Genomic DNA, 15,748 nt, shown 5'->3' on the forward strand with positions numbered 1-15,748 from the left:
CCGTTATACTGGTTTCCTTAGTTTACATTTCTGCCAGCAGTGTGTAAGGAGCCTCAGTGTAGTTTTGATTTGCATTTCCCTCATGCTGAGGGTCTGGGGGGTTTTGTTTGTTTTTGTTTTTCTTTTTTCAAGTGTCCATCATTTGTACTTTGTCTTTTGAGAAGTAACTTTCATTTCAAGTGCCTGTTTATTGATTGACGTTTGAGGGAGGTATTTAGTTTCAGGGTTTTTCATCTGTTCTAGATATTACTCCACTGGCAGATAGATAGCTGGCAGAGATTCTCTCGTGTTCTGTGAGTTTGTCTTCGCTCTACCAATGGCCTCCTGAGCTATCCAGAAGCTTCTGGCTTCAGGTGATCCCGTTTGTTCATTCTTGAGATGACTTCCTGAGCCGTTGGAGCCCCTCTCAGCCCCTGCCTATGCCTGTATCTCAAAGTTTTCTGCCTGTCTTTTCCTCTCTATGTTTCAAAGTTTTAAATCTTACACTAAGGTTTTTGATACATTTTGAATTGCTTTTTGATGAAAAAGATGGGTGTAGGTAGTCTCATCCTTTACACATGGGTACGCAATTTTTCTAGCACCGTCCTGTGAAGATACTGCCTCTTCTCAATAGATGTTTTAGCACGCATTATATAGTTAACAAAATGAGGTGACTTGTTTCTTGGTCGTCTATTCCCTTCTGCCAGTCCGGGTGCTTTGTTGCCGTGCTCTCTTGTGTAGCGTGAGCTCGGGTGGGGCGATACCACAGCATTGCTCTTTTCCTCAGGATTGCTTTGGAGATCCAGGATCTTTGTGCCTCCATGTGAAACTTGGGAGGATTTTTCTGTCATGAGGCTGTTGTCATCAGAATTTTGAGAGTAACTGCATTAAGTCTGTGGATGGCTCTTGGAACTGTGACCATTTTCACAATATTAGTTCTGCCAGGCTGTGATCCCGAGAAGTCTTCCTGTATTCTAGTGTCTTCTTCAGTTTCTTTCTTCAACTGAAACTAGCTTATAATGTTGATGTGTGTGTATCACTGGGTGTGAATGTGTGCATAATGCGTGTGTGTTAGTGGTGTGAGTGTGGGTATAATGTAAGTATCAGCAGGTGTGAATGTGTATATAATGTATGTGTGTCAGTGGGTGTGAGTGTGTGTGTATAATGTGTATGTATCAGTGGGTGTGAGTGTGGGTATAATGTGTATGTATCAGTGGGTGTGAGTGTGTGTATAATGTGTATTTATCAGTGGGTGTGAGTGTTTGTGTATAATGTATGTGTGTCAGTGGGTGTGAGTGTGTGTATAATATGTATGTATCAGTGGGTGTGAGTGTGGGTATAATGTGTATGTATCAGTGGGTGTGAGTGTGTGGGTAGAATGTGTATGTATCAGTGGGTGTGAGTGTGGGTAGAATGTGTATGTATCAGTGGGTGTGAAGGTAATGTGTGTGTGTCAGTGAATGTAGTATGGATATAGACTAGGAAGTCAGAAAGAATACAATACCACTAGAGGGGCAAAAAAGGTATTGAGGAAGGGTGACATGACACGTGAAGCAGAAAAAGAGGTTATGGGGAGGGGACTAAGTGTACAGGGGCTGTCGGGGATGAGAAAGAAGAGGAGGGAGAAGAATCAGCAGAAACAGATGTCATTCGAAAAGCCATAATGAAACACAGTACTGTGGATGTTAATCTTGAAAAACTGGCTCTTTTCAAAGGGTACATAGATTTGTTCTAAAACTAAAGTAATTCACAGTACAAGAATACAAAGATATGGGTTAAGGAAACACACACCACCAGGGAAAAGTTAGATTATTAAAGAAATTACCATGGGAAGATTGGATATTATGCATGAAGTCACTTCTCAATCTCCTTGGCTAACAATATGTGAAAATAAACTTTAGTTGAACTAATTTTTTTAAGTTAATAAAATGAAATCATGTAAAACTAGAAGAAATTATGCATACAATTCATGAAAGATATGGCAGAAAGAAATAGATTTGAGCAATAATATGTAGATTATATGCATATTAAAATTATATCCATGGCCTTTTACCCCAAGGGCAGAATGGTGACCCAACATTTAGCCCCTTTGTAAATGCTAGCTCCAACAAGCCACACACTGCCCAGCAGGAAACGAAACCACCTGTAGGCCCTGTCCGCCTCACGATGAGGCTCTAGTGCATGTACAGTACCAGGTAGAAAATGAGGGAGTGGCATTGGTGGGTGTGCCTCAGCGGAGCAGAGTGCCCAGGGGTGACTCTGCAAAGACAAGGTAGAGAGGGAGAGGGAGCACCGTCGGAAGTGGCTACTGCGCCGACCCCTCCTTCAGAAAACCGACCCTGTCAGAGAAACAGCTAAGCAATCTTCTACCTGTCATTTGAGGAGGAGCTCTAGCTGTTTTGCAATTGACAAGGAAAACTTTATTCTTAGGCCAGAAAAATAATAGCTGAAAATATAAAATTTTGATAGAATTCGAGCATCATACTTGGACACACATCAGAGGAACTTGATTAAAATTTACTACAGAAATGTAGTAAAAAAAATGCAATGTAATATTTATAATATATGACAACTTGGGAACTGTCTTAATTGCTTTTCTGTTCCTGTGAAGAGACACCATGACCAAGGCAGCTTGTAAAAGGAAGCATTTAATGGGGGGCTTTCTTGCCTTTTCAGAGGGTGAGTGCAGGACTGTCATGGCTGAGTGCATAGCCACAGGCAGGCAGGCCTGGCTCTGGAGCAGTAGCTAAGTACTTACAGCTTATCTGTCAGTTAAAGACAGGGAGAGAAAGATTGGGCCTGGCCTGGGCCTTTGAACTTCAAAGCCCTCCCAGTGACACACCTCCTCCAACAAGGTCACACCTCCTCCAACAAGGTCACACCTCCTCCAACAAGGTCACACCTCCTAATCCTTCCCAAAACTGTTCCCCCAGCTGGGGACCAAGCTCTCAAATATATAGGGCTATGGGGCCATTCTCCTTCAGCCCACCACAGGAACACATAGCTATAAAAAATGCATGCCTCAGACAGGCAGGGAAGAATGCATGTGTATTGTGTGCACTGTGCGTTACAGGAGTATCGTTCACACCCTTGGCTCTGGCTAACTCCATTGTGGCAGTATAGTCCTTGTTCTGAGGAGTCATGAGCTGAAGTACTTAGAAGCAGAGCATCAGGTTGATGGGCTCTAGAACCATTGGTGAGACAAGTCTCAGGGCATATGTGGGGGAATTTTCTAGATTAGGTTAATTGGGATGGAAAGACCGACCCTAAATGTGGGTGATGCCGTTCTGGTAAATCCTGAGCTGAAGGAAAAAGAGAAAGGCAGCTGGCCATGAGCATTGTCTCCCTGCTTCCTGGCTGAGAGGGCAGCGTGGCCAGCTCCCTGGCACTCCTGCCTCCGTGACTCCCCCGCCTTGATAGACTCAAAGTGGGAGACCAAATAGCCCTCCCTTAAGTTGCCTTTGCCGGGCTTTTCATCATAGCTACACATAAAGGTTAAGATGACAAATAAATTAAAAATAAAAGAAAAAAATAGAATCAAGAAGCATGAGAAATGCTTATTAAACGTGACCAATTAGATACAAGTGTTGATTTGTACTCCATCCCAAAATAGTAAGAGATTCTTTTAAATCCTTTTTAAGCCCTAAGAACAAAGAGAAGAAGAAAGGAAATGGTGGGGAGTAGAATATGCCAATAAAATATTAACCATCATGTGGCAAGTGGCCGGAGAAACTGGCCCAGGCGATGCCAAGGAAGTTGAATGCCCAGCTGGCTATGATGGGACCCTGCCAGGAGCTGAAATTTATCCCATATGCTCCATGTCAGCTTCAAGATTGCTCTAGGGTTTCTACTTCCTCCTCAGGGGACAGAGTACCCAGAGAAACACTGGCCTTGTCACTAACCCACGAAGCTGGCACTACTCTTTCCTTGAGGCCAGCAGCACCTGCTGCTCACCACCCAGACTGCAGACATGCTGTAGGCACCTCTGTCTTCGCTGTGTGCCAGGGGTATTTAAGCCTTTGTGCTCCTTTTGAATTAAGGCCCAAGAGGAACCGACCTCTCCGTCTAAGGGGATCAAGCAGAAAACGAAAGAAAAATCAGAACAAGCTCGTGAAATTCAGAAGGAAAAACGTCGGATGAACTACAGCAGAAAAGGCCTCTCCGGGGGACCACCGGGGACTATCGCCCCAATGTCTGACGTAGACCAGAACAGCTTCGATGGGGAGCACTCCCAGGAAAAGTTCATCAGGTAGGCCTTGCAGCAACCAGGGAGAGGGAGGGTGCACAGCCCTGACAGCACCAGAGAGGGGCGGGGCTGCCCTGCCTAAGGCCTCCCAGCCTGCCATACCTAACCCCAGTGGCACAGTCCCTGTCCCAGCCGCTTCCCCTGTCCTCCCTCAGCCAGAAGCATGGTTACTTTAAAAGCCTGTGTGGTTGTTTCAGGCTGAATCACTTCCGGTGGATTGTGCCCCCCAATGGGGAGGTGACCTTGAGAGTGCATTTCTCCTCTGTTGATCTTGGCAACTATGACCAAACGTTTAATTTCGAGCTCCTTGGGACCCGCCGCCAGTACCAGCTCTACTGCCGTGGAGTCTGTACCTACCCGGACATTTGCAAAGATCCAAAGTAAGTGGATTTAATTTTCAAAGAAAAGGTCAAAAACTATGTTTTTGAGTCCCCTCATCCCAAAGCACCTTGAACAAGGTACATATTAATAATACATGGGGACCAGCGAGAATGCTCAATGTAAAATATGCTTGCTGCCCAGCATGCGTGCATACACACACACACACACACATATGCACACTAAATATAACAATAATAATAAAAACAACAATACCGTTGAACTGGGAACGCATCCCAGACCCTCTTGTACCAGGCTTCAGTGCATCAGACCTTGAAACAAGAGCACCAGAGATGACGTCATACTACAGGGTACCCCCCACTGAGACAAAATAAACACTATATTAAGAGAGAAAAAATGTCTTCTGGCAAGTGAGTCTGCATATTAGCTATTAAGCTGATTAAAACCACTTTGACTTTTACTCTAAGATTTGTCCTCCTGTGAAATGAACATAAGCGTGAAGCTCAGTGGATGGCTTTTCTCTGACCTGCTCAACATCACTGTGCAGTTTAGGTCTCAAATACAGGCACCTGGGTGAGCAAACTAGCAAGGTGACTCCCAGCCGAAGGAGGGACCTTCTGTAGCTTGTCCCTTTCCATAATGCTCACCAAGGACCCCTGTTTTACCAAGGAACTCAGAAGCTGATTGATATCCACTGGATGAACTATTGAATAGGTTTCCTTTATGATTATTGTGGAATTTCCATATCTGGTCGTTAGGAGTAGACTATCCAGCCCGGCTCTAGGAGGCTTTGTCTCAAGCTCCACCCATATCATCCCCTCTTAGAAAGCAGGAGTTAAGCTTCCCCAGAGATGCTCGGGTTAACTGTCTTCAAACCCCTGGACCCTTGGTAGCACACATCAGGTGGCAGCACTGAACTTCCGTTTGTATGTGGTCATTTTGCCTCTTCCTCCTCTGTGTTCAGGGTTGTGTTCCCTCAGAGGAAGAAAGACATGAAGTTAAATGAAGTCATCTTTAAGAAGTATATAACGAGTATGGAGAAATTTTACTTTGGGCCACTGCTTTGTGGAAAGTCAAGAGACAAGTAAGTGTTAGGTTATTTCAAAGTCAATTTCAGACTTCTGGGTTGGGTTCACAAACACTGTGATTACAGTTCTTATGTAAGCATGGCTTTTATTGACACTCCCCCCATTTCATCCTGAACTCCTAATCAAGAGAATTGGATTCTTGTGTCCCTAAGCAACACTGTCACCCCATTCTTAAAGATAAGAAGACCGAGGCTTAGGGGAATCACGTCACAGTACAGTATTCTCCGAGGCAAGTGAATAACTCTAGATGTCATGACCTTCGCCACCTGCCACTGCCTCCGCACAGTCATAGACTCCTCCTACACATAAATCCTTACTCAGTCACCACAGCCTCATCCATTGCCATTCACTTCCAGGTATAAGTCATCCTTGTTCCCCGGCAACATGGAGTCCCTGACAATCCTGAACAATTCTCCGATGGTGGTGGAGGCATACTTCTGCTTTCAGAATGATGTGAAAGCGAGCACCTACTTTCTAGAGCCCGTCAACATGACTCTGAAACCCAATGAAAAGCAGGTACCATCCAAGGGGGAAGTCCATAGGCTGAGGCTTTCTTGGGAAAATCAAGACCTGACATCCTCAGTGTAAATGGACTTTGTTTCAATTCTTTCCACAGATATTAAATGTGTGGGCCTACCCTACGGCAATTGGTATCTTCGAAGACAGCATTGTCTGCTGCATCAAGGAGAACCCAGAGCCAGCCATCTTTAAGTTAAACTGCCAAGGAATTCGCCCAGAAATTGAGGTGGAGCCCAGGCAATTACATTTTGAACGGCTTTTGCTTCACAGGTAAGAGTTCTGGGTGACTCGGGGAGAGGAAGGAAACCTCAAGAACATTTAGCTCTAGGGTAACCAACTCATCTTGAGTTACTCTGGACTTTTTGGGTTTGTTTGTGTGTATGTCACTAGGAATTGAACTCCAGCTCAGCCTTGTATGTGCCAGACAAATGACTCTGGCCCTGAGCTCCTTCACACATGCCCCAGCCCATACTTGATCTTTTAATTAAAGCAAGAAAAGAAAAATCAAACATTCGCTCTTTTTCCATATATTTGAATTTTTCATGTGCTTCTTTTTTGTGGCTCTGAATTTCTGTCTGATGTCGTTTTCCTTCACAATTCCTTCAGAAGTATGTTCCAGGCAGAAATGGCAGCTGCCACCAAAGTAATAGTAATGCCCCACTGCTCAAGGCTGGGTCACCATTCCCCAGATGAGCAGCATCTATCTGGACTAGTATACTGGATAGTCTTTGTCAACCTGGTACAAGCTAGGGCCATTTGGAAAGAGGGAACCTCAGTTGAGAAAATGCCCACATTTCACCAACCTATAGACAAGTCTGTGGGGCACTTTCTTGATTGATGATTGATGGGGGAGGTCCCAACCCACTGTGGGCAGTGCCACCTGGGCAGATGGTCTTGGATTCTGAAAAAAAAAATTGAGCAATGCATGAGGAGCAAACCAGTAAACCACATTCCTCTGTGGTCTCGGCTTCAGTTCTTTCCTCCAGGTGCCTGCCCTGACTAACCTCAAAGATAGATGATAACCTAGGAGAGGTACAAGATGAAACAAATCCTGCCCTTTCTAGGTTGCTTTTGGTCACAGTGTTCATCACAGAAAGATAAAGCAAACTAGAACAGCCAATTATTTCAAAGATGAAAGCAACAAACCACAGAGAAAGAAAGATGACTGGGGCGTCTTTCGTGATTCCTCACTTCCTGACCACAGCAGTCTTACACTTTCTGGCCCAAATTAATAACTCAGGCCCAGGTGGGAAGTAGTGACACAGGCCTTTAACCCCAGTTCTCAGAAGGCAGATGCAGACAGATCTCTGAGCTCAGAGAGAGTTCGAGGACAGTCAGGGCTACACAGAGAAACCCTCTCTTGGATAAAAACAAAAACAAAAACAAATCCACCTCAAACTCTAAGAAAGTGTTTTTGATAACTTCAGTCAGCAGGAAAAAAAAATGGTTTGGAAGCATATATAATTTCATATGGCAAGTGCTCACCTACCTCCAGGGAATCCATTGCCATATATTCAGAGTCTGTGTTTATTTATATAAATGCTCATAACATTCCAAACACAAGGGCCGTTTTCTTAGGAATATCATTAGTCTGTTTATCACCAGATCTGACTGACGTCAGGTTTACAAGATTAGACCAAGTCACCTGCCCTTATTCGTTCCTCAGAATCATCTCCCAGAATTGGTAGAAAAGTGGATCACAAGACAGATCCAGGATCCTTAACTCATTCCTCATAGTAGCAAGACTAAAACACACTAAAAGAAATGATACAGTGTATTGGAGAATTGATTTGATTAAATCAAAACATTCAAAATCAACACAATAATGTACAGGATCCAGACTCCCTGTATATTTCCCATCTTTTTTTTTTTTGATGATTTCTCTTTATTCTCTCATGCTGAATTTCAATCCCCTTTGTTCTTCACAGCTATAAATACCCCAAAGAATCTTACAGGCAACATAGTAGTTATATTTGAAGGTCAAAACAACTTTGAGATATCATCTTACACCTGTCAGAATGGCTAAAATCAAAAACACCAATGATAGCCTTTGCTGGAGAGGTTGTGGAGGAAGGGATACCCTCATCCATTGCTGGTGGGAATGCAAATTTGTGCAACCACTTTGGAAATCAGTGTGGCGGTTTCTCAGGAAATTCGAGATCAGCCTACCCCAGGACCCAGCAATACCACTCTTGGGAATATACCCAAGAGATGCCCTATCATATTACAAAAGCATTTGTTCAACTATGTTCATAGCAGCATTATTTGTAATAGCCAGAACCTGGAAACAACCTAGATGTCCTTCAATGGAAGAATGGATGAAGAAAGTATGGAATATATACACATTAGAGTACTACTCAGCGGTAAAAAACAATGACATCTTGAATTTTGCATGCAAATGGTTGGAAATATATTTCCCATCTTTACATGGCTTTTTTTCTTTTATTTTTATTGTCTCTTTAAAGATTTTGTTTTACTTTTTTAAGCTATATATTTACTTCTATAACTGTCTGTGCCCATTTGTCTTCTTTTTTTAAGCCTATGTACATTGTAAAACACACTGGAACCTATTTAGAGTTTTTTATCTGGACCTCTTTTACTGCCTGCCTTTTTTGTCTGTATGAACAAAGCCTCAATCTGCCACACAGCACAGTGCACAGCTTGGAGACACATCTGTGTCTCACCATGGCCCACATGAGAGACACAACTAGGAAGCTGGTTTTGGCTCTGCTTATGTATTCTGGAACCTTCATTTATTTTTTAAGTTCCTCAGACCCTATGGAAATTTGGTACACCATTTGTAAACAGATGCTTTTTCTGTCCCTCCCAGTCCTGGGGCCCTTTTAAAATAATCACTCAGAGGCTTAATATTAATTACAAACTGTTTGGCCTAATAGCTCAGGCTTATTCTTAATTAGTTCTTGCAACTAAATTATATTCTGCCAAAGCAGCTTATTTATTAATCAATGTTAATAAAACGTATTCACAGCATGCAGAGAGACATCCCACATCAAGTTATCCCTCCCCATGCTCCTTCCTCTCATATGTGAATGCTTGCTTTAACTATTTAGGTATGTGTTTAATTGGAGAACCCATTAAAATCAGGAAACTAGTAAGGGGTCAGAGGGAAAGCTTCAAGGTTACTTTGAATAAATATTTGTCAGTCTTGTTAATCTTTTCAATTATGTCACCAAACTAATCTGTGGCATTAGATCTAGCAATATGATTTTTGTGAAGTTGGGTGTGCCTATGTTTGGTGCATATATGTTCAGAATTGTAATATCCCCTTGGTGGATTTTACCTTCAATGAGTATGAAGTTATATTCCTGTCTTTGGTTTGAAGTGTATTTTGTCAGATATCAGTCTAGTTATGCCTACTTGTTTCTTAGTTCCATTTTCTTGGAATACATTTTCCCATTCTTTAACCCTAAGTTGGTATCTATTTTTGATTTTGAGTTGTGTTTCTTGAAAGTAGCAAAAGATGGATACTGCTTTCAAATCTAATCTGCTAGTCTGTATCTTTTTATTGAGAAATTAAGACCCCTAATATTAAGGGTTATTATTTAACCATGTGTATTAATTTCTGGGTTTTTAAAATTTTGTTTCCATAGAATTCTTTTGATTAGCTAGTTTGGTGTTGCTTATTTATTCCATGTGATGTCTTGAGTGTGCTCATCCTTCTCTTCAGACTAAAATCTTCGTTCCAGTATCCTCTGTAGAGTTGTTTGAGTGCCTACCAACTATAAAATGAATATTGATTTCAAGCGCACATAAAACATACAGTGCAAAGCCATGAAACAAGGCTCATTAAATTTCAACTTAATGAAATTGTCTTCAGTATATTTCCTAACCTTGGCATAATTAAATTGTAGACAGATTTCTTATTGTTGAAGAAAAGGAGATTTAAATGGCTCAACAGATGAAGGCACTTACCACCAATCCTAACAATCTGAGTTTGACCCCAAGGTCCCACAGAGTAGAAAGAACAGATTCCCATAAGTTGTCCTCTGACCACCACAAGTGCACAATTGCATGTATGCACGCACACACACACACACACACACACACACACACACACCTTTTTAAGTGTATCTTATTGTTAAATTGGAATTAGAGATCTCAATATAGACTCCTGGTTTTAATATACAGATATGCATAGAAACATACACATATTTTCTAGTTCTGTCACCAAGAAGGCCTGAAAACAGGCTTACACCAGTAGCAATGAGGACCCCATCATCCAGATCTTAGTATCTAAACATTATTCTCCAGGCAATGGCGAGGATCCTTGGTGAAAGTACTTTTCTGGTACTGATGCAGGTAAAGTAGAGGAAGGAAGCTCCAGGAGAGCTGGGAACTTTCTGTTGTGCCACGAAGAACTTAGATTATGAACACATAACAGGAAGAACCAACTCAAAGGGCCTCCTACCATCTAAATCTGAGACAATTTGAAAGTCAAAATAAAACAATGCTATAATTATAATATAATGACCTACAGCAATGCTTCTCAACTTTCTTAATGTGGTGACCCTTTAATACAGTTCTTCATATTGTGGTGACCCCAACCATAAAATTATTTTCATTCCTACTTCATAATTAGTTTTGCTACTGTTATGGATTGTAATGTAAATAAATATCTGTATTTTCTGGTGCCCTTAGATGAGTGACCCTGTGAAAGGATTGTTTGACCCCAAAAGGGGTCACAACCCACGGGTTTAGAGCCACTGATGTATGACATATTGAATGAGAACCCATAACTCTATTAGCATAAGTATAGGAATAAACACATGAGAGAATGAAGTTCTGTTCCTGACAGCAGAATGCCGGCTAAGTATAGAAAGATTGATGGTATTAGAAGGAGACTGATGGGTGCTAACACTAGCCTGTGACTGTTTGCTTCAGAATAGGGCATCTATCCAGGTGTGCTGAAACAGCCTGGAGTCCTGGTGATTAATAGGTGGGGGCAAAGGGATCAGGAGTCCAAGGTCATCCTCTAACTAAATAGTGGATTCAAGGGTAGCCTAGGAAAATATAAAACCCTGTATCAATAAAATGAAATAAACAGGACATATTCTCAAAGTATCTCCCTGGAAAGTACTTAATTAATTAAAGGGGGGGGGGGTGCATCCACAGTGGAGTGATCAGGTGAGCCTTACCTAAACAAGGCATCAAACACAGCATCACTAGGATCATAAAAAGTAGCACTAAAGGGATCTCCTGCCCCAATGCTCTGAAATGGACACAGCTTGCAACTTAGGTCTTTTCCCGCCAAAAGATCTAAGCATAAGAAAAGCATCAGACCACCCGATGTAAGCAAGAGTCAACAGATTAACTGGCCTGTGCTCTTCAAAACAACAAAGCCAAGAAAATTAAAGAAAGGTAAGAGACATTAAAGAAGCCTGACAGTTATATAAAATACATGATTATAGGTTGATTCCTTGACTGGGAAAAATAAAAAGGGGTTGGAATAGCAATAGAAAAAAGATAAAAGTTGAACTTGAACTATGATAGTGAAAACCCTTGATTTATTAAATTTATTCATTCTTAGAAAATGTGTACCCAGTGATTTGAAGATAACCTGCAGTTTCATTTCAAATGGTTCTGAAAAATGATAGAGAAGAGAGAATATGTGGCTACAAGGAAGGCGAGATCAACTGGATGAAGAGGGATTCTTGCGATTTTTCTTTAAGTTTTAAATGGTGTTAATCTGAGATCATTTGAAATAGCTTTTTCATGAAAAAATTAAAATTATGTAAATCTGCCCATCTCTCATGATCTAAGCCGCTTAAATTTTTAAAAAAGGCAAGACAAGTTAAAGAAGATTTACACAATCACCCTCAAAAGTGAAACTGTTGGGGTCAAGAGTGGTGGTACACACCTGTAACCCCAGCAAAAGAGGCAGAGGCAAGGGGATCTCTGTGAGTTCAAGACCAGCCTGGTGTGCATAGTGAGTCCCAGCCAGGGCTGGCTGCATAATGAGACCCAGTCTCAAAAATCTAAAATAAAAGTTATTGATTCTTCTCCCTATTATATAATTTTAGTGGAGAAAAACAGAGAGAGATAAATTGACATTTGAAAAATTATTTGAACTTGATCAAATCTCTTTTGGTTTCTGCAGAAAAGAATCCAGGACAGTAGTTTTCCGCAATGTCACACCCCTATCTGTGGCCTGGCGGATCTCCAGCCTGGAGCACCTTGGCGACGATTTCACTGTGTCTGTGCTGCAGGCCAGCATCCCACCCAAGGGAGAGTTTGGGCTGCAGGTGCACTTCCAGCCCACCAAACCTGTCAACATTAAGAAGGCCATTCGGGTTGAGGTGAGAAGTGGCATCTCCACAGACTTGAATATCAAATATGCATGCATGGGCATGTGTGTGCACACATGCGCACCACAAACACACACACACACACACACACACACACACACACACACACGTTCTTATTAAATACTCCCACTGACCTCAGTCTATGGTATCTTGCTCTGCACATAGCAAGCTCAATAAAGGCAGTATCACTCAGAACTGATTTCTTACTTCCAAAAACAGAATACTCAACAGAATGTGAAATGAATGAATGAATGATGCTACACTATCTAAGTAAACATTACTTTCCTTACTTCATAGCCCAAACCTGGTCATCCATCCTGTCTGCTTTCGTTACCTTCACCTTCACCTGTTGCTCCCCACTGGTACCTGACAGCCATCTTAATGCCCTACTCGTGCTGGTGGGGTTCATTTCAATCCAGTCCTCCCAACAATCCTCACCTGTTCTGTCTCTGAGGGTATCTCCTTCCCACCGCCATCTTGGTCTGCACTGCTGATGCCACCCTCAGTCAGGCCACCTGGACCTGGGCCTTTCCTGTATTCCCACAAGTGTCCACAGGGATCTTTGCAAGCAGATGGGCTTGCTCACACTTCTCGGGGCATTGTGCTCTCCTCTCTCAGCAGTGAGGATCATGCCTTGGTCTCTGCTGCATCTCGCTCCACCCTCACCTTTAATCATCGACTCCCAGCATGTGGTGTAAGCTCTTTCCTGCTTGAAGCCCCTGACACCGCTACACCCCTGCTGGGGATCTTTCTCTAGGCCTTGTGGGGCGTTGGTACCTGCTTGAAGATCTGGAGACATCGCTGCCTCAAGTGGGCTTAACTTATGTCCCATTGAAGGAATCAGCTGTGTATGTAACCATTCAGTGCTTCCATCCTTCAGAGCCCCACTCCTTTCTCATGTCAATCCGCTTGCTGACTTTGGTATGTGAGCTCCGTCATGCAGGATCTCCCCTGATCTGTGCATCATCTTGTTTAGTCTCCTAGGACCACTGTGACAAACCGCCACAAACTAGATTACTCAAAACAACAGACCCTCCTCCTCCCAGTTCTGAAGACTAACTAGCAGGACGACATTCCCTCTGAGGGCTCCAGGGCAGAACCCTCGCTTGTCCCTTCTGGTTTCGGGGGCCTACGAGTGTATGCCTTGGCTTGTGCCTGTGTCCCTCCAGCCTTTGTCTCCATCACCAAAGGACATCCTCCTGTCTGTCTCCTATATTCTTAGAGGGACATAGGAAGTCCACTGTACTCATGAGTTCTCCTCCCACAGATACAACCATATTGGCAAATGTGTGTCAAAAGAAAAGATAGAAATTCTGAATTGATGCTTGAGTTGGGCGCTGAAGAGATGTTTGGTGGTTAGGAACACATGCTGCTCTTACAGAAAAACTGAGTTCTGTCCCCAGCACTCATTTTGGGTGGTTCACAATAGCCTGTAACTCCCACTCCAGAGTCCAACACCCTCTTTTGGCCTTGGTGAACATCTGTACCCACATGAGCATACCCACACACATACACATAGCTTTAAAAATAAACTTTTTAATCTTAAATTTAGTGACAATTACAAATCTCTCCTTGCACCCAAAGCACATAGAATGCAAACTGGTGGATTTGCTTTTCAACTGGAGTGTTCAGCAAGATGGCAGAGTGTTGGATCACTCCAGAAGCTCTTGCCCTGACTAAGAGGCCCTTTACCACCTCCTGGTTAGTGTCCAAGGTCGACAGTCAACTAGATAGAATTAAATTGCTCTGCCATTTGGCACCAGCTCAGTGGCTTCTGGGGGCAGGGAGAACGGATCCCCAACAGTGACAAGAACAGAATCAGTGAGCTACTAAAGGCCACAGATCTGAAGGTGGCCATGATCACACAGCTAAAACACTGTGAATTTCCAAAACGGAAACATTAAGTATGTGTTCTGCATGAAGAATCTAGTCACTTTTCTACAGATTGAGCCACAAAGAACAGAAGAGTCGCATTTTTTTTAAGTGAGCAGAGAAAGATGACTTAAAATGTAAGGTTAGAAAATCTGACTTTGAAGTTCTCAGAACTTAGATTTCCTACCATGTCTGCTGCCGAGTTCCCTCTACATGCTACGTGTTTCAGACTCCAGACACTTCATGGGTCTCAGCTTTCACTGAAGAATTCTTTTTCCCTGGCAGGTTTTGGATGCAGACAATCTTGTCGGTGTTGTTCAGATCGAAAACATCTTGGTCTTTGCAGAATCCTATGATATTGCTTTGGACATCACCTTCCCCAAAGGTTTGCTGAGCCCTTAAAAGGGGGCTGTTTATACGTTGCCTCTGTCTGTGTAGAGAGTCCCAGGTGGAGAGACCCCAGTGTGTTGTTAGTAGGGTGGTGGGGTTGATGGGGGAGGGAACAATTATGTAATAGTCGTGTAAGCCTAAAGTGATGTTGGCAACATCACTGCAAACGACAGTATTCTTGGTGGAGGATAGCGAGGGACTGTCGTCGGTATCAAACCTTCAGGGCTCTTCTCTGAGAAGCTGACAGTAAAAGCTTCTCCTCCTATCTGCATTTTTTATTCTGTCACTACCGTAGCAAATTGCCACAGACCTCCTGACTAAAACAATCTACACTAATTATTAATGAAACCAAGGCAGGAGGTTCTTGAGTTCAAGGCCAGCCTAGGTTATCTAATGAGAAACAATGTCTCCAAAGAAGAAAAGAAAAAAGAAAAGGAAAGGAAAAAACCCGCAGTGTATTATAGTCTTGAGGTCAGTTAAAAGCAGGTCTCACTGGGTCTCACTAGGTGCATATCAAGGTGATGACGGATACAGCTTTGCAGCCTCAAGAGGCTGCGCACATCCCTTGGTTTATGTCCCCTTTCTGAATCTAGAAAGCCAGCAGTATCCAACCAGGCCCTTCTTTCTCATGCTGCCATCTCCCTGGTTCTTTCACTTCTGCTGTCCCCCTCTACTTTTACAGGGATACTCGTGGTTACACTGGGCCATCGGGATATTCCCTGTCAGTCTCCACATTTATGGCAGCCAATCACCAGCCTCAAGTCCACCTGCTGCATCAAGTCCCCTTCATTGTGTATTCACAGGTCCCAGGGATTAGAATGGGTGTCCAGTGACATGCTGCCTGAATGCTTTCCTAGTGCCTGGGTTGTGTATCTCCCCTGAGCATCTGATTCTCCATGACACCCCCTCTTGCTGATGGGTCTCTTCCTCAGCAAGATTATTAGAGCTCCATGTTAGTCAGGTGCCATTGTCTTAGCCAACAGAGATCT

The 15,748-nt window shown here is 43.0% G+C and overlaps 1 protein-coding gene across 1 annotated transcript in view; it reads left to right on the forward strand.

Annotated features, from left to right (window-relative positions):
- Hydin (HYDIN axonemal central pair apparatus protein) overlaps positions 1–15,748 on the forward strand; it is a 291,897-nt gene that overhangs the window by 216,975 nt on the left and 59,174 nt on the right. Inside the window, exons 47-53 of the mRNA XM_041650001.1 lie at positions 4,020–4,228; positions 4,423–4,605; positions 5,529–5,648; positions 6,009–6,168; positions 6,269–6,441; positions 12,290–12,488; positions 14,655–14,754. Of these exons, the coding sequence (XP_041505935.1) occupies positions 4,020–4,228; positions 4,423–4,605; positions 5,529–5,648; positions 6,009–6,168; positions 6,269–6,441; positions 12,290–12,488; positions 14,655–14,754 (1,144 nt within the window). The remainder of the gene's footprint in view (positions 1–4,019; positions 4,229–4,422; positions 4,606–5,528; positions 5,649–6,008; positions 6,169–6,268; positions 6,442–12,289; positions 12,489–14,654; positions 14,755–15,748) is intronic.

This window comes from Microtus oregoni, unplaced genomic scaffold (genome assembly GCF_018167655.1).
Source record: "Microtus oregoni isolate MIOR12 unplaced genomic scaffold, Mior012 000004F_ref0000308, whole genome shotgun sequence".
NCBI classification, from domain to species: Eukaryota; Metazoa; Chordata; class Mammalia; order Rodentia; family Cricetidae; genus Microtus; species Microtus oregoni.